The following is a 24,931-nucleotide window of genomic DNA, read 5'->3' as shown; positions in this document are numbered from 1 at the left end:
TATATTCGAGCCCTGTGCGGCGTCATTCATTGTTGCGGTTTTAGCGCTAATCTGGTCATTAGCTGTGCAATATGTCTGCGGAGCGAATTTTGCAAGTGTCAATTATTTTATACGCTAGCTCTATAGTTCATACAATACAATGCTCCATTAAACACGTACCTTCGTGATATGAAATATGTATACACGATTTATTCCAAGCTAAGTAGATAGATAAAGAGAGCAAACCATGAGGCAAACGATGCGCGAAAGAAAAAAGTACAAAGTTGAAGATGAGCCGTCTTTAGATGCGAAAAAAATAGAATCTATAAAGGGGCATAGGGATCGTTCAAGTATTACGTAAGCAGATTTATTACAATTATTTACCCCCCCCCCATCTCCCTTGTTAGCCAAAGTAAGCAAAGCTCTTACCCCCTACCCCCATGCTTACGTAAACATTTTGCAATTAAAATAAAAATACTACCTATGACGTAATCATCATCCAGACTCCCCTGCCCCCCATGTCGACAGAATCTATAAAGGGGCATAGGGATCGTTCAAGTATTACGTAAGCAGATTTATTACAATTACTTAGCCCCCCCCACCCCCCTTGTCAGCAAAAGTAAGCAAAGCTCTTACCCCCTACCTCCATGCTTATGTAAACATTTTGCAATTAATGTAAAAAAATAAAAGTACTACCTATGACGTAATCATCATCCAGACTCCCCTGCCCCCCATGTCAACCCAAAATAAGCAAATCAACAACCCCCCGCCCCCTATAGTGCTTACGTAGTACTTGAACGGCCCCATACGGCAATATCCGTTAAGATAATTTCCCAGAAATATACGTCTTAAGCAAGTTAAGTGAGGAAGCATATTATAAGGAAAAATAACAATATGTTTCGAAGTATAAAGACAGACTTAAAGTAGCATATTATTAAGGTGACCATAACGAAGTCCCGGATTTTCACCTTGTGTTCCGGGATTTTCTAAAAGCATTATTAACTTCCCGTAGAGCAAGTTATAGTGATCGCAAAAAAATCGAAAATAAATTTTTTTATATATCTTTACGTTTCAAAGGTTTCTGAACATTTTGGCATACCTTAGAAAAAATGGATGTATGTGTGTGTGTGTGTGTATGTGCGTGTATGTATGTGTGTTCGGATACAAATTTTCGTCGACGATTTCGGCAACACGAATGAAGCGATTTGAATAATTCAAAAAACATTCGATTCGTATTGATAAGGAGACGTGCTGATTAGTTTTTGGCGAAGGCGGATCTAGCCGTTCCGAAGATATGGGGCAAAAAGTGCCAAAAACGGTAACTCAGTTTTTAAGAAAACGGAGCGTCCGATTTGAATAATTCAAAAAACATTTCACTTGTATTAACAAGATGAAGAGTTAATTATTTTCCAGAAGGTAGGTCTAGCGGTTTCGGAGATCTGGTAAAAAAAAGTGAAAAAAACTGCCATCTGGCGGTCAAAAATGATCATTAAACATATGCACAAGAAATTATCAGATGTTTTATAGAAATTTTAACAATAAGTATAAATTTTGCTTATCCGTTAGACGGCGGCGCGGCGCTTATGCGCTTCGATATTTCGTCTCTATGCAGTTAAAGCAGTACGATTGCTTTGAAAAAAAGTTCAGAATTATAATAACGAAACACTTTTCTTCAAAAAGTCTTTTTTTTAAAAAAAAAGTAAATTTTTGTCAAAAATTTATAGTTTCTCAAAAATTTAATTTTTCATAGTAAATTTTAGAAATGTTAATTTTTAAATAAAAAAAGTTTTGGTACGGAAAGTTCCAGCAATTTGCCTTAAGGCACGATGCCATGCGCCTCACTAGTTTGTCCAGGATTTAGATTTTTAGTCCCGGATTGTCACGAGTTTTTGAAAAGTATAGGCCAAATTGAATTTTCACTTTTACTTTTTTTTTTCAAAGCAATCGGCATCGAAACGCGTAAGCGCCGCGTCGCCGTCTAACGGACAAACGATGTTACGGAACTCATAGAAATGTAAACAAAATTTATAGGTACTATTAAAATCATCATAAAAAATCTGATAATTTGTTGTGCCTATATCTAATGATCATTTTTGACCGCCAAACTTTTTTAGATCTCCGAAACAGCCTGACCTGCTTTCCCAGAAATTTAATCTGTTTTTCATCTTGTCAATGCAAGTAAAATGTTTTTTGAATTATTAAAATCGGACGCTCCGTTCTTTTAAAAATTGAGTTACTGTTTTTGGCACTTTTTGCCCTGTATCTTCGAAACGGCTAGACTTGCCTTTGCCAAAAACTAATCAGCATGTCTCCTTATCAATAGAAGTCGAATTTTGAATAATTGAAATCGGTTGAACTGCGTTCCCGAAATCGTCGACAAAAATTTGTATCCGCACACACACACTGATACTTCCATTTTTTTAAGGTATGCCAAAATGTTCAGAAATCGCTCAAACGTATAGATATATAGAAAAAAATATTTTCGATTTTTTTGCGATTACAATAACCCTACGGGAAGTTAAAAATCGTAAAATTTTCGGTTCTTTTTTGGAGTTTTTTTTTAATTCCGGTCGTTATTTCAAAAAATACATGTGTATATCTTAATAGAACTCTCACGAGATATTTCTTGATTTGTTTTGTCAACCCCTCCTTTTAAACCTCATGTGATTAATGGATACTAGTTTTAGAAGCGTATCGTTAGAAATAAACATGTCAATAAATGAATACGCTCCTGGCTGTAATCAGGAACATAACGTTCTTATTTTATACATACATCTTTTTAGAAATTGGTATAGCAAGCATATTGCATCACTCATATGTGCATCGCATCCTGGCATCTGGTTTAGTAATAAATAAACCATCCTACATGATGCTCTCAGTCTTAGATATCCGATAGTTGTCTTCTTGAACTACTTCCACATATGACCAGTTCACCTTTAAATTAAATCATGCGCCTGGGAAAGTGCTTTACCATTACGTCTTAGGAAGCTCTTACTTTCATTCACATGCCTTAACGATAATTCCGCTCTATGAGATGAAATACAAAATACAAGATATGAAATCCACCTCGAGGTATATGCTTATATATACTATCTTTTTCTGAAGCCCCGTTATCAATTTTATAACGCCCAATAAATATTATTTGCGCACAATAAGCTTTTCAAGAAATTACATATCTGGATTGTTAGTACAAAATATTGTTTTTGATGTATTAAAAGATAAATTGGTATAAAGTTTATTTTCAGAGGCTAGCCTAGTTATCTTTCGTTAATAGGGTTTAGAAAAATAGGTGTAATTTGGAATTAGCCTTAAAGCAAGTTGCAAAACTTTCCTGATATGTATAAGAATTCGATATAATGAACTTTCAAAATTGTAGATAAAACTTCGAGATATGGCACTGCCCATTACTTCAAACTCTGATGAATTTTTATAATAAAAACACTTTTTTATGTTGAAAATATTTTAGGATATTTGCCTACTAGACCACAAGCTCTATCATAATGAAAAAACTTTTTTTTTTCAAAAAAGTCAATTTTTTTCAAAAATTTAAAATTTCTCAAAAATCTAATTTTTTTAAAGTTTGAAAAAAAAACCTTTGTTAAAAAAAATAATTTTTGTAAGAAAAATTTCAGCAATTTGCCTCAAGGCACGATGCCATGCACCACTAGTTTTAGGTACTAAAAATACACATAATGTTCGCTGGACAAGATGGGACTGGTTTTAAGTATCACCAAGAAAAGAGGGAGAGATACCCCCAATTACGTGAATTCACTAAATGATCGTTTTAAGCGATAAGAATGAAGATTTAGCTTTTTCGATAAAATTTTCAACTATTTATTTCAAAGCTAAAGTTTTAGCTTTCACTGAAAACTAATCAATATCTGTTTGCGTTCAACTAAAATCTAGTTTGGACATGATTTTAAGGTTGTAGGCGTCTTCAATGCAATACAATGTTGAGTAGAAATACCACAGATATTTATATTAGAAATCTGGTTTATATATTTATTAGTATATAGTGTAGTAGTTATAGCAGGTACTTGCGTGGTAAGCTATAAAATTCGTATTTTTGTATTTTCAATGACTTCCATTTATAATAGAATATAAATAATTTTCGCATGTGAAGTTATGATGTGTATGTAGTGAGGGGTATTGCAACATTTGTACATTCTGAATATAATATAAAATGTATGGGAAACGGAAAATAAACCAGATCATCATAGGTGTTGCAATAACAGCATTCGCTGCTGCAGATGAGAACTTATCAATCTTGATCGTTATGAGATGAGTTCTTACATGAGTGCAGATAATTGCGATTTGTACATAATTCAAGAATTTAATTGTGGTTTTCACATCGAAGTAAATACGTTTTTTCAACAATCTGATTTAAAAATATTCAGCAGCATTAAATATGGTCAAATGGTTAAAAATACAGTTTCGTTGAGATAACTTAAGTACAGTAATATACCGCTTAATGCTATACTTTATTTAACGCTGTTTCGATTAAGCACTTTTATATTTATATTATTCCGGGGATTCACCAACATCTTTCAACGGGAATGGGGCTAGTATATATCATTAGAGAGAAGTCTATAAAGAGGATTCTCTGAAAATCTCAAATGAATCAGCGCAGTAGAACTAGAGATGAATCGTGTAGAATCTACACATCTTAGATGTGATTTCTAAAATGGTCCACTTGAACCCCCAGGGGTCCATGGCAACTTTCAAGGGGTCCACGGCAGGGAAAAACAAAACTTGGGGGTCCACGAAATAAAAGTGGGGATTTACGGCATATTTAGAAATGATTTAAATTTTAAATGTTAGTATTGAGCGCAGAGCCAGCCACAAATCAACCTCGCATATTAGAAACTATTGAATGTTCCAACCTAAAATTTTGGTCACAATCTTGGTAAAGTATAGTAACAATGTGTGTCAAGTTTCATCAAAATCGCAATTCGCATTTTTAAGAACATAGCATATGTTTAAATGTTAGTATTGAGCGCGGAGCCAACCACCCATCAACCTCGCATATTTGAAAAACTATTGAATGTTTCAACTTTAAATTTTTGTCAAATATTTAGTAAAGTGTAGTAGCAATGTATGTCAAGTTTCATCAAAATCGAATTATGCATTTTTGAAAACGTACAATCTGTTGCAATACCAGTATTGAGCTCGGAGACAGCCACCATATCTAAAAAAACTATTGAATGTTCCAAATTTAAATTTTTGTCAAATATTTAGTAAAGTGTAGTAACAATGTATGCCAAGTTTCATCAAAATAAAATTATGCATTTTTGAAAACGTACAATTTGTTTCAATACCAGTATTGAGAGCGGAGCCAGCCACCCATCAACCTCGCATATCTGAAAAACTATTGAATGACCAACTTTAAATTTTGGTCACAAAAAATAAAAGGAAGAAAAATATGAATTGGGCTCCGAATTGCTTCCCCTTTTACCATATTCTCTAGATCTGTTCCCCAGCGACCTCAAAAAAATGCTTGCTGTGAAGAAACTTTTACCAAATGATGAGATGATTTTACCAAATAAATGCTGAATTTTGTGGAAAAGTATAAGTCGTACTAAAAAAATGGTTTCGAAAAGTTTGAAGTTCGCTATAATCGTTATATCGTCTTCGAAGAAACTATATTGCATAAAAATAAGAAATTTGCCAAATAAATTGGTTTTTCTTAGTTATCCTACGGATTTATTGAGTGATGTGAAATATATCGTTTTCACATTATCAAATGGCTTTTAAACTTTTAAAATCGGTCCAGCCGTTTTTGAGAAAACGTCGATTTACGGTAAAAAATCTGTTCACATAAACACACATACTTTTTTCAAATTTGGTCTCATTCGATTCAGAATGGCTTGAAACGTTGAGAAAACATAAAATTAGCGAATCAATTTTTTTATGAAAACAAACTTCTCCTTCGGGAAGTTAAAAACAAAAACAAAATTGGGATTTCTATACTAGAATACCCCCTTGAGTTAAGTGGTATGACTTATGAAAGCCTCTTTTAGCACTTTTTAACTTCCGGTAGGGCAAGTTATATTAATCGCAAAAAAATTGTAAATGAAAATTTTTATATATCTTTACGTTTCAAAGGTTTCTGAACATTTTGGCATACTTTAGAAAAAATGGATGTATGTGTGTGTGTAAGTGTGAGTGTGTGTATGTGCGTGTATGTGTGTGTGTGCGGATACAAATTTTCGTCGACGATTTCGGGAACACGGATGAAGCGATTTGAATATTTAAAATAACATTCGATTCGTATTGATAAGGAGACGTGCTGATTAGTTTTTGGCGAAGGCAGGTCTAGCCGTTCTGAAGATATGGGGCAAAAAGTGCCAAAAACGGTAACTCAGTTTTTAAGAGAACGGAGCGTCCGATTTGAATAATTGAAGAAACATTTTACTTGTATTAACAAGATGAAGAACTGATCAAATTTTCATGAAGGCAGGTCTAGCGGTTTCGGAGATCTAGTAAAAAAAAGTAAAAAAAAAGCCATTTGGCGGTCAAAAATGATCATTAGACATATGCATATCAAATTATCGGATATTTTATAGATATTTTAACAATAAGTATAAATTTTGTCCGTTGGACGGCGACGCGGCGCTTACCCGCTTCGATTCTTCGTCTCTATGCAGTTAAAGCAGCACGATTGCTTTGAAAAAAAGTTCAGAATTTCTAAAATATTTCAAAATAAATTTTTCTTCAAAATATCTTTTTTTTCAAAAAAAAGTAAATTTTTGTCAAAAATTTATAGTTTCTCAAAAATCTATTTTTTTCAGAGTATTTTTTTTTCAAAAATGTTAATCTTTTGAAAAAAATAATTTTTGGTACGGGAAGTTCCAGCAATTTGCCTTAAGGCACTAGTTCGTTGACGATCTACTTTACAAGACGAAAGCTCCAAAGCACCCACACCAACTCTATATTTCATGACGATACACGAAATACCCATCTCTATCTAACGATAAGACTTGAAAGCTCTCGGTTTGGAACCTAAATGACACAACATTAAATAGAGATTTATTTACTCTGAACTCTCTATTATATTTAATTTAGAAATAAAAAAGCGTTTTCAGAATATTGCATTGGTTAAAAATGTAAATAAAAAATATTTACTCCCATTATTCCGTTTTCCCAATATGGGCAAACAGAAGACAACATTCATTCATTGGCCAGTATAGGTATGATGTCATAAGGTGTTTTCATTTAGTTCGGGCGGGTTATGAGACATTGTTAATGTTGTGATTTTTTTTAATATTGTGAGCTATTGCTTTATTATAAAAACCATTTGACAGTTTCTATAACTCGCGTATAAGTTTAAATATTTAAACAAAATGCCTGGGTAAGATTGAACGAGTCTGTTATATCTAAAATAAATATTTTTATAAGACATTTATATTATCGAAGTCTCCAGATAAAATCAGATTAAAAATTATATGTAAATTAAATTTTTGAACTTTAAAGTTCTCACAACTTCCTACTCTATCTGTTTTTATCATTTTTTGCATGTGACCTTTTAGTAAGATGTGGCGCAGAAACAACTATAAAACTTTACTAATTATATGATTATTTTGGTAAACTTTTTAATATAAAACTATTTGTTTTAAATCAGTTTGTTATATAGAGTTTTTTTTAAACTCTTCTTACAATATGACGATAAGATGCACGTCCTTGATTTATATGCTAGTAATTTGTCATTGAAAGTTGTTAAAATTATATTTATGTTCAATAAATAAAATTGATACTTCTGAATTAAGCAAATCTATCCTCATTGCTATTATTGATATCTTTATATGTTATAGAATGAGATTTGAAGAATATTTCGCTTATATTCAAAAAAATGTTAAACTTGTGCTTAAAGAAGGTGAAGTATTTCATTGAAAATTGAAATTTGTGCAGCAAAAAGCTAAATCCAATATACATTATAATATATATATATATATATATATATATATATATTAAATGTTAAATATGAACAATACAACACTTAGATTTTTAACATACACTTTATTTGGTAATTACAGACGTTTCGAAACCATGGTATTCCTCATCTTTAGTGTAATTTCAAAACAGTTACTTATATACTACACATTCTTTAATATTTTATTTAAATTACATTTAATTTTTGTAAATATAAAAAACACCAACTATCACTTGCAGAGCTCGACACAGTACTAAAACATGTGGAACATACAAAAATATTTTAAACAAATCTTAAGTATCGAGATGATGTATTATTATTATTATTATTATAATAATACTCATCCTGTCTCTTCATCTCGATACTTAAGATTTGTTTAAAATATCTTTGTAATTTTAAATTTGTTTAAAAATTTTTTGTAAGTTTAAAATTAAATGTAATTTAAATAAAATATTAAAGAATGTGTAGTATATAAGTAACTGTTTTGAAATTACACTGAAGAAGAGGCATACCATGGTCTCGAAACGTCTGTAATTACCAAATAAAGTGTGTGTTAAAAATTTGAGTGTTGTATTGTTCATATTTAACATTTAATATTTGTTCCACTCATATCACAAAATTCTATGTATATATATATATATATATATATATATATATATATATATATATATATTACTGGTTTGGTTTATTCAGATTGGAAGGAGCAGCACTCTTGGGCAACATGTTTTGTTCTCGCTGTGGTGATGGTTTTGAACCAAATGAAAAGATTGTCAATTCCAATGGGGAATTATGGCACGGAAAATGTTTTGTGTAAGTCTGTGATATATTATCACTCTTAAATATTGTTCCTAAATTTTACAATTCCTTGAATTTCAGATGTGCCCAATGCTTCCGAGTATTTGCAGATGGTGTCTTTTATGAATTTGAAGGACGCAAATACTGTGAACACGATTTTCAGGTTCTTTTTGCCCCTTGTTGCAATAAATGTGGTATGTATAAAAATATTATAATAAATTGACATGAGGATGTGCATAACATTTATGAGATTGATTCAAAATCAACATAATGAAATAAAAATGAACTAGATTTTATCTATAGATACTTGTTTAACTTGAAGCTATTTTTTTCGTTTCCTAGGTGAATTTGTGATTGGGCGAGTTATTAAAGCTATGGCAGCAAACTGGCATCCTCATTGCTTCCGATGCCAACATTGTCAAAAGGAACTGGCAGATACTGGATTCATAAGAAACCAAGGACGTGCTTTATGTCATGAATGCAATGCTAAAGATAAAGCAAGATGTTTAGGAAAACATGTGTGCCATAAATGCCATGGATTGATTGATGATGCTCCGTTGAGATTCAGAGGTGAGGTATACCATGGATATCATTTTAACTGCACTGCTTGTGGTATTGAACTCGATAGTAGTGCAAGAGAAGTCAGGAGCCGACCTGGTTTTGCTGCTAATGATATGGTAAGTAGAAATTAAATAAGCATTATACTATTTCATTATTTTTCTAAATTATGAAAATAAAATTTGTATAGTAGGTTGGTTAAACTTAAACTTATTTCTCATTCAAATTATAGAATGAGCTGTATTGTCTACGTTGTCATGACAAAATGGGAATACCAATTTGCGGTGCCTGTAGACGACCAATTGAAGAAAGGGTGGTAACTGCTTTAGGAAAACATTGGCATGTTGAGGTAACAACATAGAAAGTACAAAGAATTTTATATAATAATTCAAAAACATTAATTAAAATTCTTATTCATAGCATTTCGTATGTGCAAAATGTGAAAAGCCATTCTTGGGTCACAGGCATTATGAGAAAAAGGGACTTGCATATTGTGAAACACACTATCACCAACTTTTTGGAAATCTATGTTTCGTCTGTAATCAAGTCATTGCTGGTGATGGTAAGCTGGTTGTTCTTTTAGATATATAATTAACTGAAATAGGTAATTAATCAATTTTATTTTTATCAATAGTATTTACTGCATTAAATAAAGCATGGTGCGTTCATCATTTCGCCTGCTCAGTGTGTGATACAAAGATGAATCAAAAAAGTAAATTTTATGAATGTGATGAGAAGCCAGTTTGCAAACGATGCTATGACAAATTTCCTCAAGAGTTCAGAAGACGATTACGCAGAGCACATGAAAATACCCCTAAAAAGTGAGATTACTAACAATATCTTAAGGATAATAACCAAAAATTTAGTGGTTTAATGAATCACTCATTTTTTTGATCAATTCTAGGGTTTGTACATTAGTGTACCAAAAGAACTATAATCAAAGCTTTATCACATTTTAAAATTAAAATAATGTGTTAAAATTTATTATATATTTTATTAGAACCTATATTCATGTGCCTGAATGTTTTTTAATTGATATTTTATAATTGTAATTAATATTTCAAATACTGCCAAGCACATATTTTAAGATAAGTTATTTTACGTAAATAAAATAATAAGCAAATTTAATCTGGGATCTTGTATATTAATCCCTAGTTTGTCAAGATTTCCATTGTCTTAATTTATTTCACAACAAAAGTGGATTGTTATGATTTTATTACTTTTTTCTATGTATTTATTCAATGGTTCGATTCCATATTCATTTTTGTATCTCAAATTGTACAAATGATGCAAACAAAACAAAAAGCCTTTGCGGGAAGTTAGAATATATATGTGCCTTTATCCAACCTAATTCCTGATATAACACATATTGAATATAAAATTCAAAAAATGAGAATTTGAAAAAAAAAATTATAATTAGATTCTCAATAAGTTTTGAGATGTTAATAGGTTATGCAAAATATATTTATTCTATTTAAATTCCTCATAGATATTATGTATCTTCCATCAATAATTTTAAGTGAATAAAATATTTGAATATTGTTTTAATATTGAGAAATATATTCAAGCATATTCAATAACACATATACTAACCTTACCAAAGCATGTTAATAATATACACAGATACACACTACACAGATACTGAGTCAATGCAACTACCTTAACATTTAAGTTTAATACTGTTAATACTGTTTAATACAGCTTCACAGTGCAAATAAAGAACTTTAACAACAATTTCATCTTTTATTTTGGCACGAAATTCAATTGATCAGTCAAATGATAAAATAAACAAACTCAAATGAACTTAAATGAATAAATAATATAATGTAAAATTTGAAGTTTGAATAATTGATCAAGCAAGAATGTACGTACCAGAACGAACGGCAACGAGCATGGTGCGGCGCCACAACGAACACAAACAAACATAGCGAGCAATGTTCCGCAATTTGTCGGTACATCAAAGAAAATTGTTCGTTCATGTTTGAACTCGTATGTGCAGTGTAGACTCTACTACGAATGTAAACAAACATGTTTTTTATGTTAATATGTGCAGTTCTGCATTAGTTTATGTTGTGACTCTTATGTGATATAGCTATTATTGATGAATTTTGTAAATTAGATCACTTTCAATATTTTTTTTTCCCTCCACTTTGAATAATAATACTGACGTTTTACGGAAAATTCTCGAACAAAGACTATCAAGCCTTCACTGCTTTGAGGCGTTTGTTCAAGTTCGTTTGGAATGATTCGCCTTCGTTCGCCTTCGTTCGTGTTCGTGTTTGTTCTTCTTTGTATTTTCTTGTTCGTCATGTTCGTTCACTAGGTGAGGATGTGCCTTTATTTACGCTGTTTGAAATGTTTTCATTTTTTGTGATTTCAGACCCATCTATTAGCGTAAGTGATCAAACTGCATAAGTGCCCATTTGACAGTTGGCATGTTTTTGACAGTACATCAATATCTTAATCTTAAATATGTTGTGATTTAATTAATCAAGTTAATTTACTATTTACGCTGCATTTTATGTTTTCAATCAATTTTATAAAAACTACTATATTAATGCATATTTTTTTTGTTACACATGTCTCATACAAAGTTACAAATATCGTAAATTTGACATGAAACTGTATCCCCGGGAAGGAAATCCAATTTGTTTTCTAGATATAAAAATTGAGTCTGAAAGGGGTAAACATTTACATATATAATGTTATTATATTATGTATTTAGCCCATTATCATATTTGTCAAAATATTAAACCTTTTTTTATAACTTGCGCAATATCATAAATATCAAGGTGATCCAATTTTCTACTTTTATAGATTCAGGTTTTCATCAGCATTCTGTTTTCTGATTTTGCTTAACTAACGTGTTATTAATATCAATCTAATTGTAATATTTATAAAAAAAATAAAATCAATCTTTATAGGTGTAAATTATTTAAACAATTCTTTCAAAATTCACAATGCAGCAATTGAACAAGTGTCACAATTTTTTTTACTGACAGTTATATCAAATTAAAATGAAAATATAGTTGTTTTAAAATAAAATTAAATATATAATATTAAAAATAATCATTTAAGGAAGAAATATCTACTTCTAATTTATTTGAGTTCTAATTGTTTTGATCTTGGGAATGTTTTATTCTATATTCTTAAATTGACTGCTTAGATTCAAATTTATCTTTCTTTTCTTCATTAAAAATTATTTATCTTATTAATATATCCTTTACAATCAGCACTCTTGCTCAATTTTTGTTAATCAAAAAAATTAAGAATAATTCCCTGCATCACTAAATTAATGAATAATATTTCAGTTGGGCGCATAGTTGTTGAGCTTTTTAAAAATGTCGTACCAATCACTGTTGAAAATTTTCGAGCCTTATGCACAGGAGAAAAAGGCATCGGTTCATTAGGAAAACCTTTGCATTATAAAGGCTGTATCATACATAAAGTAGTTAATATATTTATGATTCAAACTGGGGATTTTGTAAATAATGATGGCACAAATGGAGAAAGTATATATGGTCTGACATTCGATGATGAGAATTTTGAATTATCCGTAAGTGATTAAAATACATGCTACATGATTGTGGATTCATAAAAAAAACAAAATATGTTTTGAAATAGTGCTCTTGTTTCTAGCATGTGGAGGGTGTACTGTCAATGGCAAATGCTGGTCCTAACTCCAATAACTCTCAATTCATTATAACGACTGTTGTTAGTTCTCATTTAGATGGCACAAATGTTGTTTTTGGTAGGGTGTTACGAGGCCTAGGTATTGTTAAAGAAATTGAGAAACTTGAGACTGATGCAAATGGAAAACCTATTAAAGTACTTAGTGACACCTCATTTTTTATATTCGTATTTTTAAATTATTGTACAACTTTGTTTTCATATTATATTAGACTTGTATAATTGATGATTGTGGGGAAATAGCTCAAGGCGAAAGATGGGGCTTTGAAGATAATGACATAACTAATGATAGTCTCCCACCATGGCCAGATGACTGGGATTACGATGAAATAACGAAGGTATATCTTGTTTATATTTACACATGTTAATATTCATGATATTTGAAAACAATCTCAATCGTTTTTACTCATCTTAGATTCATAGATTAACAGTAACATAATCTTTTAATTAAGTAGGAACCATAGTAACATATTTATTAAGAAAAAATGCAACTAGTTACAAAAACCATTTTGTCTGTGTGGTACAAAAAAAATGGCGTACAGGGTAAGGATATACTAGGATACTAACATTTACTGTCTTCACGAATAAATCGTTCTTTTGGGACATCATGTCTGTAATCGTGTTTAACGGAATTACGGTATGTAAAGAAAATTGACACATTATTAAAACCTCCATTAAAAATCTGATAATTTGATGTGCATATGTCTAATGATCATTTTTAACCGCCGATTTTTTTTTATTTTTATTCACTAGATCTCCGAAACCGCTAGACCTGTCTTCCCAAAAATTTAATCAGTTCTTCATCTTGTCAATACAAGTAAAATGTTTTTTGAATTATTAAAATCGCAATATCATAGTCAGTTCTCTTAAAAACTGAGTTACCGTTTTTGGCACTTTTTGCCCCGTATCTTCGAAACGGCTAGACCTGCCTTTGCCAAAAACTAATCAGCACGTCTCCTTGAAAAGTTGAAGTCGGTTGAATCGTGTTCCCGAAATCGTCGACGAAAATTTGTATCCGCACACATACACACACACATCAATTTTTTTAAGGTATTCCAAAATGTTCAGAAACCTTTTAAACGTGAACATATGCGAAAATTTCCATTTTCGATTTTTTTGCTATTATTATAACTTACCCTACAGGAAGTTAACAATTAATTGAAATTCCATCAAACACCTGATAATTGCAATAAAATTGATTGAATTCACTAGTACCTGCATAAGGTCGTTAAAATAAATACAAATTAATAGACATATTAGATTAATAAGACATATTACTAGAATTAATAGACATATGACAATGAATAAGTCCCAAAATAATCTTTTAAAGGCGCGATATACGTTTGAACTGGTTACTACGACAAGACTGTGACAACGTTGCTCAAAATTTGTGAGGATTGTAATTATGGCTTTTCTCATGTTTTATAACTAGCGTAAAAATTTTAAATAAGCTACTGTGTCATTTTGTCCATATTTCTTTTATACATATTTACTTACAAGTATGAAATTCTGATTGATGTTTTAGAAAGAAGTTTTGGAGAATAAGATTGCTAACATTAAATTAGCTGGTAATATGCTGTATTCTCAAAATGATTTCATACATTCTGCTCGCAAGTACAAAAAAGCTCGGCGGTATATAGAATACATGCTCGCTGCGACTGATTTGAAATGCGAATTTGACAAAGAGAAGTTTAATCATGTTTATCTTCTATGTTTACTGAATGGTGCGGCTGTGTATATAAAACTTGGTGACTTTAAAGAAGCAAATAATCTATGTAATGAGGTAATAACATTTTTATAGAAATCATTTTGTTGCAAATATGTTGATTTCTTATCAATCATAACAATCACCACAGGCCTTAAAGCGAGATCCAAATAATTGTAAAGCATTTTACAGAAGAGGACAAGCACAAATCGGGTTAAAAAATTATGATAGTGGGTTAGAAGACCTTAAAAGAGCTCTAACTTTATTTCCTAATAATAAATCAATTTCGCAAGAATATGAAAAAGCTTTACTTATACAGAGAAAATATCGTGAATATGAAAAAGAAATTTTTATGAAAATGTTCCAATAAATAATATATTATGCTTGTTGAAAAATGTATTTTAAAAATGAAGTTTTTCAATAAATTATGCACATATCAAAGTTTTTTTATTTACACTTATACCAAAACTGCACATTTGTAATAAATGTACAGCCATTATTAATAATTTAACTTTTTGACAGATATTTTAAAATTGTGGTTCTATTGATCAGTAATGAATTTTAAATCAGTCTAACACAATGACTTACTGGTGAGTGTGATCAGTACAAATTACATTATAACTATTAACAATCCACTAATTACTTATTAATCAATGCCACGCTTGCCGTAAGGCCCTACGGTTTGCCAAATGTTTGCTCGTGAAAACAGTGACTGTCAATACACTCAATACTATCATTATCATCCAGTAATCGAAATCTTCTTTAAGAAGATCAAATGTTTGTGATGGGGCAACTCTTGTATAAAACATATCTATAAGATAAAAAATATTGTTTAGTTTATTGAGAAAGATTTCTAATGCTGAAGCCCCTACAAATATTCTATCTAAAGAAATTATTAAAATTACAGTAGTACCCCAACGACATCTAAGTGTTTTGAGATACAAATCGCCAAAAAAGCAATTCGTTGCTTTGACATACAGACTTAAAGCGGGTTAGCTTTCTAGAAAAAATTCGTAAGTTGAAACAACGATTTTCCTACCATAGAAATATTTGACTGTTTTATTATTATAAGTATTATTAAAAATTTATTAGTAAATAAAATGTGTTAATATTACAGCCTGCAACAGGTTGTTTCAAGAAGTAGAGTTGCACGAAAACGATACATAGAAGCAGCAAGAGCCCGAGCATAATTTGTTGTTGTTTTAGTATTAACTACTCTGCTCATTCAAAGATTGCAATTCGTGCAATGGATAAAGTACGCCAATACTGTCAGGCAATGAATTTTAGAAATATTTCTCATCATTTCAATTATATATTACTATTAATTTTGTAGTAACGATTTACCGACGCGAACATATCGAGGATTATTTTGAAGTTTAAAAACTACAATAAAATTGATTTTTTATATTCAAAAAACTTATCAAAAACTATTAGTACTACAGCGAATTAATCGCACTTCTAAGTATTTATATGGAAAAAATTGCATCGAGATACAAGCAATTTGACATACGAGCGTGGTTATGGAACGAATTAAACTCATCAGAGTACCACTGTATTTTCTCATGAATTATAAACATCTACAGAAAATATCTTACCTAAACCATGAACCAAAACTAAACAGGTAGACTCTAACCCGCTGGGTACAGCTACAATGTCTTTAATTTTTTCTATTGATTTGTTGTAATTAACAATGCCTTCACTTGGCATTGGTAATTCAGGCATATATGGCAGAACACCTTCATCTCTAGCTTCACCTGTGATTGTGACAGGACGTCGAGGATCCAAAAATATCCAAGGCATTTCTAAAATGCTACCGAAGCTGGTACCAACTGTAATATTTACAGAATTTATTATATTTAAATAATACAAAAAGTCAAAATTTTTTTTATTTCAATATTATTTACTTAATACGTGTTTAGCAGTGATTCCTCTTATAGTGATTGTTTCTCGCAGTGCTTCAACTTGCCCTGGAAATATGTAAGTCTGTTTCTCGACCATTGGCTGTGCTGATTTATAAGAACTCCATATCGTTGTATTGGGTTGGGATTTTCCCTCATACATTTCCATAGTACCTGATAAAAATATAAATAATTAAAAAAATATAGAAATGTTAATATCAATATTATAGATAATGTTAACCATTATCAATATATCCATATAATAAAATTTTAGGATGCTAACCAATTTCTGTTCGTCTACTTTTCTCATTGAAATACGAATACACTAGCCAATTTTCAGAATGTACTATATGAATAGGCTCCTTAGCACGAATGTGAGATGTGGATGATATGATTTTACCAGAAACTACATCTAATAGTATAACATTCATGACACCTGTAAAAAATTAAAACAAAATTATTAGAACATTATTGGATTTTTAAACTTTGAAGGTTGTAGATAATTAGAGCTTGATTACATTTGAAGGGGTACTCTGGTCTAGAGACATGAATTTAATGCAATTTAGTTATTAATTGATGTTTTAAAAAAAGTCAAAGTTTTAATTCTCAAAAGTGATTTGTGGGGTGTCTCAAAAAAATTGCCTTTTTTTAAATTCTAGATCAGAATATCCCTTTAATGCAATTATAATATGAATTATGACTTTCAAAATTTAAACTACTATGTTATTTTTATAGATTTAGATAAATTTACTTTTATGCATAGGATCTGGTCCTTGTGTCACAACAGCCACCAAATTAGGATTGAGATACTTATAAAGTACTGAACGATCTGCTAAAACTCTTCCTTGAGAGTTAACACGCTCAATCAAATTTTTTGAAGCAATATGTGACACAATATGATCTGGCATTGTTAGTTGTAGAGACCATACAGGCAAAGCAACTAAAAGGTCCTAAAAAGTAAAAGAGCATAAAGTTTTATCATAACAGAATATTGACAACTTTGCAAAGCATACAAAAATCATAATTTAAGTAAATACCTTCTGGATTTCCATAATAAATCCATTAGCAACACCAGATTGTTTACTAATTGTATACATGTATGTGCCAACAGCTAATTTTTTATCCTTCTCAGGATGTACATGAGGCAAATTATTATCATCTAATATAAGCAATGGTTTGAGAAAATCTTCATTTTCAGCAAGTAATGTATATTGCCTAATTACATAAGGCAGATTTATGAATCCATTTCCAATATCTTGCCCATTAATAGGATTGAATTGAAAAATAAATCCATTTCTGTTAATCTAAAAACAAAGTAAAAATAATCATAACCTGAGTGGAATCTTAGCAGACAACAAACAAGTTGTCTGCATAGATTACAGTCTATTATGAATACTTGATTATTTCCTATAATGGCACACTGTGCTTCATGAGGAGAATATTTAGTTGTTCTTTGTTCAATTAATTCTATATGAAAATCGTCCCGTTTTTTGGCTAACGCTGGAATATATCGTGACCAATGAATTGTAGCATCAATATTGTCTATACCAAATACCTGAAACAAATAATTCGCAATACATTAAATAAAAAAAATTGGTAGTATTATAATATAATTTGAAACACACCTTGCCCACACTTGTAACAATAATAATAATTTTATGTAAACCAAAGGAATCTCGTACTAAGTTTTCTCTCTGTAATTTTGAAGAATCTGCACCAAATAAAGATATAAGAAAATGTTTAAAATGGACAACCTGAAGTAACAGTCTTTTTCTAAACATTTCCAATGAATCGCCTGTAAAAATAAAATCATTATAAACGTTTATCAGAAAATTTATAAAATATAATAAAAATATTGATTACATACTAGCTTTTTGAACAGCATCCTGCAAGCTATCTTCAGTTAACGGAAGATCCATCATTCTAACAGCTGTCACATCTGATAATGATTCTTCACGATACCAAGAAATTTTTTCTATAAAATAACAATATATATTTATGATCACATCATAATTGAACATGAACTTGTGTTCTTTCATTAATACTTTAATAAATATTACCAGGTGTTTTAAGAAACACAACATTGTCATCTGTATGATATAAAGTACTACACAAAAATTTCTGGCCCTTTTGCAAACAAAAAACATCAGCAATTTTGGGAGTTGAAAAGTTTTGTGGATATGGAATTGATTGACCAATAGTCACTTGCTCACTTTCAGTGTTTCCAACTAAATGCAGTATCTTAAAATTAATTATGAGGTTAATGGCTAATAATTATTAACAAAATAAGTATGTACTTAGAATAACCTTTGATTTATCAATGAATGACTTCAAAATGATTTCTTCACCATTAATGATTAATGACACCATAGAATCACCGATTTGATATGTAATTGGTGTTTGTACAAAAGCATTATTTCGGATCTTGTATAGTTTATTATTAACAATAATATTTGGTAAATTACCCTGAAACAAAATGAGAGTTGAGTTAACTATAAAATTATATTTTAGTTTTATAATAATAAAATTTTCAAAAATTTGACTTAAATAATCAGACCTTTGTAGATTCAATTTTGTCCTCATTTTGAGATCCAATTTCAATTTGAAATGTTTGTGCGTCTCTACTCAGAAGATCCACTCCTATCATAACACCACCATTTGCACACACAAAATAACTATCAGACAGCACACATCTAGAATAAAATATTTCATACTTCTGTATTATAATTACAGGATAAATTCTTCATTTTGCAACACCATTTTTACCTATCATTAACCCAATTTGCTGGGATCTTCTGTGACTTCTGTTTATTACTACCAGAGCGTAAGTCATACTGTGTTAGTTCTATGTGTGAATTTATAACTGACAATACATGATAGAGATCATTATTCTTAACAAACCAAAATTGTTTAAATGCATTCTTGTCTATGTTTGCTAGTTGCATAGACCATTCCCATATTGCCGAACCTAATAACAAATAATTATAAAACTGATCAAATAATAATTATAAAGTATTTTAATTTTGTTTGACACCGCAAAATAATATTGCATAATTATTATTTATGTGGGTCGTATTAGTTAGTCTTAAATTTATATTTCCACTTGCATCAGACAAAACTGTAGTTGTAAAATATAATAAATAAATTATAATAAATACATCATATTATTTATGCAGTTTTCATAGATTTAAAATACAAATTATAATTGATTGTAATTTACATACCCGTTCTTACATCCCAACCTCTTATAGTAAATGGTGTTTCACCAGTAATTGTTACTATTTCCTTATCTACATGTAAAAATGAAATATTTCCCCTAGGACCATCCTCAAACACATTTCTCCAGCTTATACCACCTAAAATATAAACAAGAATGCTTGTACTATAATACTTATATTAAGGATTGAAAGAAAAAAAATTATATGAACTGAATTTTAGATAAGACGTTCAATACATTACTAACAACCGTATTATGATTCTCACCTGACTTATAATGTAAAGCAGCTAATACATTTTCCTCTGTAGCTACAATAACTTTACGTGAATTAGTAACACTTTCTATAGCACTAAATTTGAGTTTACCCGTAAAACTTTGCTTCCTATATTAAAAACAGATTTTTTTAATTAATGAAATTTTGAAGAAACAAAAATGGTCAATTTGTACTAACCAATCAAATTTTCCAACTTGATCTTCAAATAAACAATTCGACACGCGAATTAACACACATAATAAAAATAATAAATAAATAGATTTAAAATTGATAAATAAATTACTTATATCCATATTTCGTCTACATTTGCACATTTTATACAGCATAACCTATTACAAGCAACACATTTTCAATTCCTACAGATGGCAATCAATGACAGATGAAACAATGATGACCAGTGAATACCTAAAAAACATAGATATGAAAATATGAACACTTATTTAGAGCAGTGGCTTTAAAAACAAATTATGAACAAGTGACAGAACCATAGATAAAAAAGCACAGAACAAAGATGGGTCGATAAACATCCGCGAAGTTAGTCACTCAAGAAGCTATTTTTTTCGACAGTTGGTTAATTTAGTTTTGACAGATTTTTGACAGTAGCGATTTTTAGTGAATCTGAATTTGTGCACTTTCAACAATAGTTATTAATTTCAAAATTTAATTAATATTTAAAATTTTATTAGTGAAAAATGTCGTAAGTACTAATTCAACTATTTTTATTTTATTGTAATTTTATATAATAAACTAACAATTTTATTTCACATATGTGCCGCGTGTCATTTTGAGCAAATGTGATCAATATGTTTCATTTCTAATGGTGCAACAAAAATAATTTTCTTGTATTTCATTTCAGAGCGAAAGTTACTTTTAAAATCACTCTTACTTCAGATCCCAAACTTCCATTCAAAGTGTAAGTGAAAATTTAACTTATGGACAAATAAAAACGATATTTGAAAATTTTAATATCATTTAAGCAAAAATTTGTTTTAATATTTTTAGTTTAAGTGTTCCTGATGCCACTCCATTCACAGCAGTATTAAAATTTGCAGCAGAAGAATTCAAAGTAGAACCTACAACATCTGCTATAATTACGGATGATGGGATTGGTATAAATCCTTCGCAAACTGCGGGTAAGATTGCATATGTAAATATAAACTATCTATTGAAAAAAAATTATATGGAATTGCTTTACAGGAAATGTATTTTTAAAACATGGTGCAGAGTTACGATTAATTCCTAGAGATAGAGTAGGCAGTTTATATTATTAGTTCAATATTAAATTTGTATATTCAAGAATAAAATATTTTTATACTATCTTGTTTATTGACTCTAAATAATAAATATGGATATAATATTAGTCACTTAGAATTGGAAGCATGGCTCGAAGAAAGCCTTTTTCAAACTCTGCTTCAGAAAATCTATCTACAGATGATCTGCGAAATAAAACATGTTTCTTATAAATTATTGATATCTTGTGCAATAATATCAAACATACCTTGCTGCTGATCGTATCAGCTCTTTTTCATCGTCACTTAAAGATAAAATATATCTTATACACTGAGCATACTCAATTGCACTGCTGGCTAAAAATCCGGTTTGACTTCCCACAGACGTCTCAATTATATCTGTTAAAGGCCCACCTGACTTATTTGCAATCATTATAAGACCCGCAGCCATACTTTCCACAATTCCTATATAATAATTTTCCTTATAAATTCTGCCATCACAACGAATAGTAAAAAATGTCTCACCGATTCCAAAATGTTCATTCCACATGCAATGTAATCCTATAGTAGCAGTTTTATAACTTTCCAAGAGTTCCTCATGAGAAACATTAACTAAAAATTCTACTGAATTTTCTAATGCCAAATGGCAGCTTAAGTCAATCATATTTTGGACATACTCTTTGTCAACATCATTTCGACAAGAACCTATAATTTTCAATTTTACCTAAAAAATTATAAGATTGATCACAACTTTTTCAGTTTTTTTTTTTTTTTTTAAATCATTGCAAACCTTTTCCCACAAAGATTCATTATTTTGTAACAAGGTACGCAGTTCATACAAGCACTGCAGCTGTAGAGGATGATCTTTTTCAGGACGAAATTGTCCGATTGATAAAATAACTATTTCATCAACACTTGGAGATAACTTTAGTTCTTTTAAATGCTTAACATTACATGGAGGATAAACTCTGTGCGTTTTAAATGACACATTCCATATAGAGTTTATATGATCTTCAGTCCAAGTTGAATTTACCATTATGGTATCAGAACATCTGCCCATCCATTTATAAAGCTAAATAAAAAAATAATATTTTTTTAATACAACAAATGAATAAAGATGATAGAATGAACGCAATATACCCAAGCAAACCATCTGTAGTACAGAATCTTAATAAATGACAACATAGGATTTTTTGCCACTATCTCTTGATTATTTTGAGTTACAAGTCGACTCTTAACTCTTTTTAACATATCTGTGGAAATAACGGGGTAATGTACATAAGAAGCTGTTTTACAACTTCCAATATATTTAAAAACAGGCAGAGTAAACGCATAACCCATGGTATCAAGGAATATGTCTGAAATAAATAAAGCGCCATTAGAAGTTAGATAAAAAAACAATCAATATATGTTGTGATAATATATCAAATTAAACCTGGTTGTAATTTAAGAAGAGCTTCTAAGCCAAGAAACATTGATCCTATACTTTGCAATATCAATGTGAAATAAGGATAATTTTTGTGCTCTACTAGGCCTCTAGTCTTCAAATATATAAAATTAATATGAGATTCATCAAATGAGATATCAAAGCATATTTTAACTTTTTGTAATATTTCTGTTGAACTGCATTGATCTCCTGTGTAGATATGTATTTTTATATGATCAAATCTGAAATTTTGCAACAGCATTACAAGAAATAATTATAAGGCAATAATTCAATGTGATGAAAGCATACTTGGACAATAATGTTTTAACAGCACACCATAAAACACGTTCGCCGCCTCCTCCTGCACTGCAATAGGGATGAAATATTCCAATAATTTTCTTATCAGAATCCTTTCTTTTCATTTTCTTAAACCATATATACAGTTTAAGTGCTCCTAGTATTGATATGATAGAAATTACTGAAATTATTAGCAGTAAAGCTATCACTGCTAGACAGCACAAATAGCATTCTATTGTGATCATTTTGACTGTAAAATATGAGATTTGACTCAAAACAAGTCCATGAAATTTTCAGGCACTAATTAGTTGATTGAAATTATTAGTGTTTATGGAAAAACGTATTAAGCCGCCATTTGTTAGTTATAATAATATCTTTAAAAGCCACATTGCCTATGTATGCATGTAGATAAATCAATCATCAATTTTAATTTTAAAACAGATTTTATCTGATAGCATTTTAAGGTTTACGTGTACATGACGTACAGTACATTGCAACTGTCAAATTAGACAAAACAAACATGGCTGACATCTAGAGATATCACAGTAAACCAAGATGAAACATTGAACAATCGCGCCAATTACAAAAATTTAATTTTATGAAAGTCCAGAAGAAATAACAAACATGATTTTTACGAATATTTTTTTATTGAATTTGAAGTTTTATTACACTTTTCGTGAAGAAGACAACCAAACATCAAAATTTACATATGTATTTTATTTATTAACATCAGTCTTTATGAACAATACAATATAAAAATTTTGAGTAATAATTTAAACCGGGCATTAATACTGGAATGTTACCCCTGGTATACACAAAACTAAGAAAAGTTTGAAAAATATCTATTAATTCTCTTTTTTATACTATATTAACTCACTGAAATAGTACAAAATATAGTACATTTCTCTATCATGAATATTAACAAAAACTATGTTGTCTTGAAGGGATTCATGTTGAAAAAATTACATCATACATTCAAAGATAGGTTTTATAAATTGCAATCTTCAATCTTAAGTAATAATTTATTAATATAATGACACCAATCTTAGTATATCTATATCAAAACGTTATGTAAAATAATTTGCAGCACTACTACTCAAAATCTTCTTGCACAAATATATATAATGGTAAAAATATAGTTGGCAACAATACATATTGCAATATAATAAAATATGATTTATACAAGAAATAAATAATTAACAAAATATTCACTAAAACGGAATATGCATATTTAGAAAATAATCAGAAATCATTTTCTATCATTGGGAAAATCTTCAAATTCACTTTCAGGAGTATTATAAAAGTGTTATAATTAACATTAGCAAAAACATTCACATACATTTTTTCATGTAGGCTAATATAGACCAAAATATTTTTCTTATTAGATGTAGATTTCATAATTTACATTGAAACCTTAGTACGACTTTTAAACATAATAATAAGTATTAAAATGTAAAAAAAAAAACAAAAAAAAATTGAATAATTGGATCTACATTTTGTAAACAACACAAGCCTAATGTTTTTCATGTTCGCAAAGTTTTCAAAAATAATTTTTAAGGTACTTATAATTAAATTGGTTTAATAAAGGTACATAATTATTTTATATTTCTTAAAGTTGGATTAGTCTTTTTTTTCATATAATTTGTGTTCTCACCAAAGATGAACATAAGTCCGAGACTGCCATCAAAATTGTCATGTATTATTTCAAATGAAAATTGTTTTGATAAATGTAAAAGCAGCAAATATTTATTGTCTCATCTCACTAATCAAAAATATAATAAAAAAAAATAACTTTGCTCAGATTATTTTTTCTGGTTATTATAGTCAAATGGATAAAAAATAATAAGAAGTGTATTTCGATGAAAAAGCATATGTTTTTAATCCACTATATAGCTTCCATGCTTATTCACTTCGAATATTATTTTTATAAATA

General features: G+C 29.7%; 5 protein-coding genes across 5 annotated transcripts; 3 read left to right on the top strand and 2 right to left on the bottom strand.

Moving 5' to 3' along the window:
* Positions 1 to 7,166: 7,166 nt before the first annotated feature.
* LOC113378061 (LIM and senescent cell antigen-like-containing domain protein 1) lies at positions 7,167 to 10,892 on the top strand. Its single transcript, XM_026618573.1, has 7 exons — positions 7,167 to 7,330; positions 8,603 to 8,719; positions 8,786 to 8,898; positions 9,047 to 9,381; positions 9,495 to 9,611; positions 9,683 to 9,824; positions 9,897 to 10,892. The coding sequence occupies exons 1-7, from the start codon at positions 7,323 to 7,325 to the stop codon at positions 10,085 to 10,087; spliced, it is 1,023 nt and encodes a 340-aa protein (XP_026474358.1). The 5' UTR covers positions 7,167 to 7,322; the 3' UTR covers positions 10,088 to 10,892.
* An 813-nt stretch (positions 10,893 to 11,705) lies between these two features.
* Positions 11,706 to 14,687, top strand: LOC113376256 (peptidyl-prolyl cis-trans isomerase D, mitochondrial-like; the record flags this gene model as incomplete). The annotated part of the gene is made up of 5 exons (XM_026616164.1): positions 11,706 to 11,945; positions 12,574 to 12,818; positions 12,902 to 13,090; positions 13,165 to 13,290; positions 14,478 to 14,687. Coding segments are annotated over exons 1-5 (837 nt in total), but the record flags the coding sequence as incomplete, so codon positions are not given.
* Positions 14,688 to 15,128: 441 nt separating this feature from the next.
* On the bottom strand, positions 15,129 to 18,997 carry LOC113374751 (ER membrane protein complex subunit 1-like). The gene is made up of 11 exons (XM_026614723.1): positions 18,863 to 18,997; positions 18,616 to 18,796; positions 18,423 to 18,530; positions 18,181 to 18,350; positions 17,952 to 18,110; positions 17,593 to 17,859; positions 17,307 to 17,505; positions 16,839 to 16,991; positions 16,562 to 16,729; positions 16,253 to 16,486; positions 15,129 to 15,468 (listed from the first exon to the last, which is right to left on the bottom strand). The coding sequence occupies exons 1-11, from the start codon at positions 18,923 to 18,925 to the stop codon at positions 15,308 to 15,310; spliced, it is 1,863 nt and encodes a 620-aa protein (XP_026470508.1). The 5' UTR covers positions 18,926 to 18,997; the 3' UTR covers positions 15,129 to 15,307.
* Positions 18,998 to 20,634: 1,637 nt separating this feature from the next.
* On the top strand, positions 20,635 to 21,332 carry LOC113374753 (ubiquitin-fold modifier 1). The gene is made up of 4 exons (XM_026614725.1): positions 20,635 to 20,743; positions 20,903 to 20,959; positions 21,049 to 21,179; positions 21,244 to 21,332. The coding sequence occupies exons 1-4, from the start codon at positions 20,739 to 20,741 to the stop codon at positions 21,315 to 21,317; spliced, it is 267 nt and encodes an 88-aa protein (XP_026470510.1). The 5' UTR covers positions 20,635 to 20,738; the 3' UTR covers positions 21,318 to 21,332.
* A 29-nt stretch (positions 21,333 to 21,361) lies between these two features.
* On the bottom strand, positions 21,362 to 23,386 carry LOC113374752 (GDP-Man:Man(3)GlcNAc(2)-PP-Dol alpha-1,2-mannosyltransferase-like). The gene is made up of 7 exons (XM_026614724.1): positions 23,011 to 23,386; positions 22,711 to 22,943; positions 22,416 to 22,633; positions 22,066 to 22,347; positions 21,801 to 21,999; positions 21,545 to 21,740; positions 21,362 to 21,482 (listed from the first exon to the last, which is right to left on the bottom strand). The coding sequence occupies exons 1-7, from the start codon at positions 23,241 to 23,243 to the stop codon at positions 21,404 to 21,406; spliced, it is 1,440 nt and encodes a 479-aa protein (XP_026470509.1). The 5' UTR covers positions 23,244 to 23,386; the 3' UTR covers positions 21,362 to 21,403.
* Between the last annotated feature and the right edge of the window lie 1,545 nt (positions 23,387 to 24,931).

This window comes from Ctenocephalides felis, unplaced genomic scaffold, assembly GCF_003426905.1.
Source record: "Ctenocephalides felis isolate EL2017-DRISC unplaced genomic scaffold, ASM342690v1 CF-g0.4_SCAFFOLD_01886, whole genome shotgun sequence".
Taxonomy (NCBI): domain Eukaryota; kingdom Metazoa; phylum Arthropoda; class Insecta; order Siphonaptera; family Pulicidae; genus Ctenocephalides; species Ctenocephalides felis.
The sequence above is the reverse complement of the archived record's forward strand: the minus strand, read 5'-3'. Positions and strand labels throughout refer to the sequence as shown.

What these genes read in the sequence shown, in the direction of transcription:
- LOC113378061 (XM_026618573.1), top strand. An exon ending in CCCTTGTTGCAATAAATGTG is followed by an intron (nt 8,899 to 9,046) that starts GTATGTATAAAA and finishes TTCGTTTCCTAG; the next exon opens with GTGAATTTGTGATTGGGCGA. An exon ending in GAAAACATTGGCATGTTGAG is followed by an intron (nt 9,612 to 9,682) that starts GTAACAACATAG and finishes TCTTATTCATAG; the next exon opens with CATTTCGTATGTGCAAAATG.
- LOC113374751 (XM_026614723.1), bottom strand. Translation starts at nt 18,925, where the DNA reads ATGGTGTCATTAATCATTAATGGTGAAGAAATCATTTTGAAGTCATTC. An exon ending in CATTCATTGATAAATCAAAG is followed by an intron (nt 18,797 to 18,862) that starts GTTATTCTAAGT and finishes ATTAATTTTAAG; the next exon opens with ATACTGCATTTAGTTGGAAA. An exon ending in CACTGCTAAACACGTATTAA is followed by an intron (nt 16,487 to 16,561) that starts GTAAATAATATT and finishes TAAATATTACAG; the next exon opens with TTGGTACCAGCTTCGGTAGC.
- LOC113374753 (XM_026614725.1), top strand. An exon ending in CCCAAACTTCCATTCAAAGT is followed by an intron (nt 20,960 to 21,048) that starts GTAAGTGAAAAT and finishes TAATATTTTTAG; the next exon opens with TTTAAGTGTTCCTGATGCCA. An exon ending in AAATCCTTCGCAAACTGCGG is followed by an intron (nt 21,180 to 21,243) that starts GTAAGATTGCAT and finishes ATTGCTTTACAG; the next exon opens with GAAATGTATTTTTAAAACAT.
- LOC113374752 (XM_026614724.1), bottom strand. Translation starts at nt 23,243, where the DNA reads ATGATCACAATAGAATGCTATTTGTGCTGTCTAGCAGTGATAGCTTTA. An exon ending in TCTTCTTAAATTACAACCAG is followed by an intron (nt 22,634 to 22,710) that starts GTTTAATTTGAT and finishes TATTTATTTCAG; the next exon opens with ACATATTCCTTGATACCATG. An exon ending in GAATGAACATTTTGGAATCG is followed by an intron (nt 21,741 to 21,800) that starts GTGAGACATTTT and finishes ATTATTATATAG; the next exon opens with GAATTGTGGAAAGTATGGCT.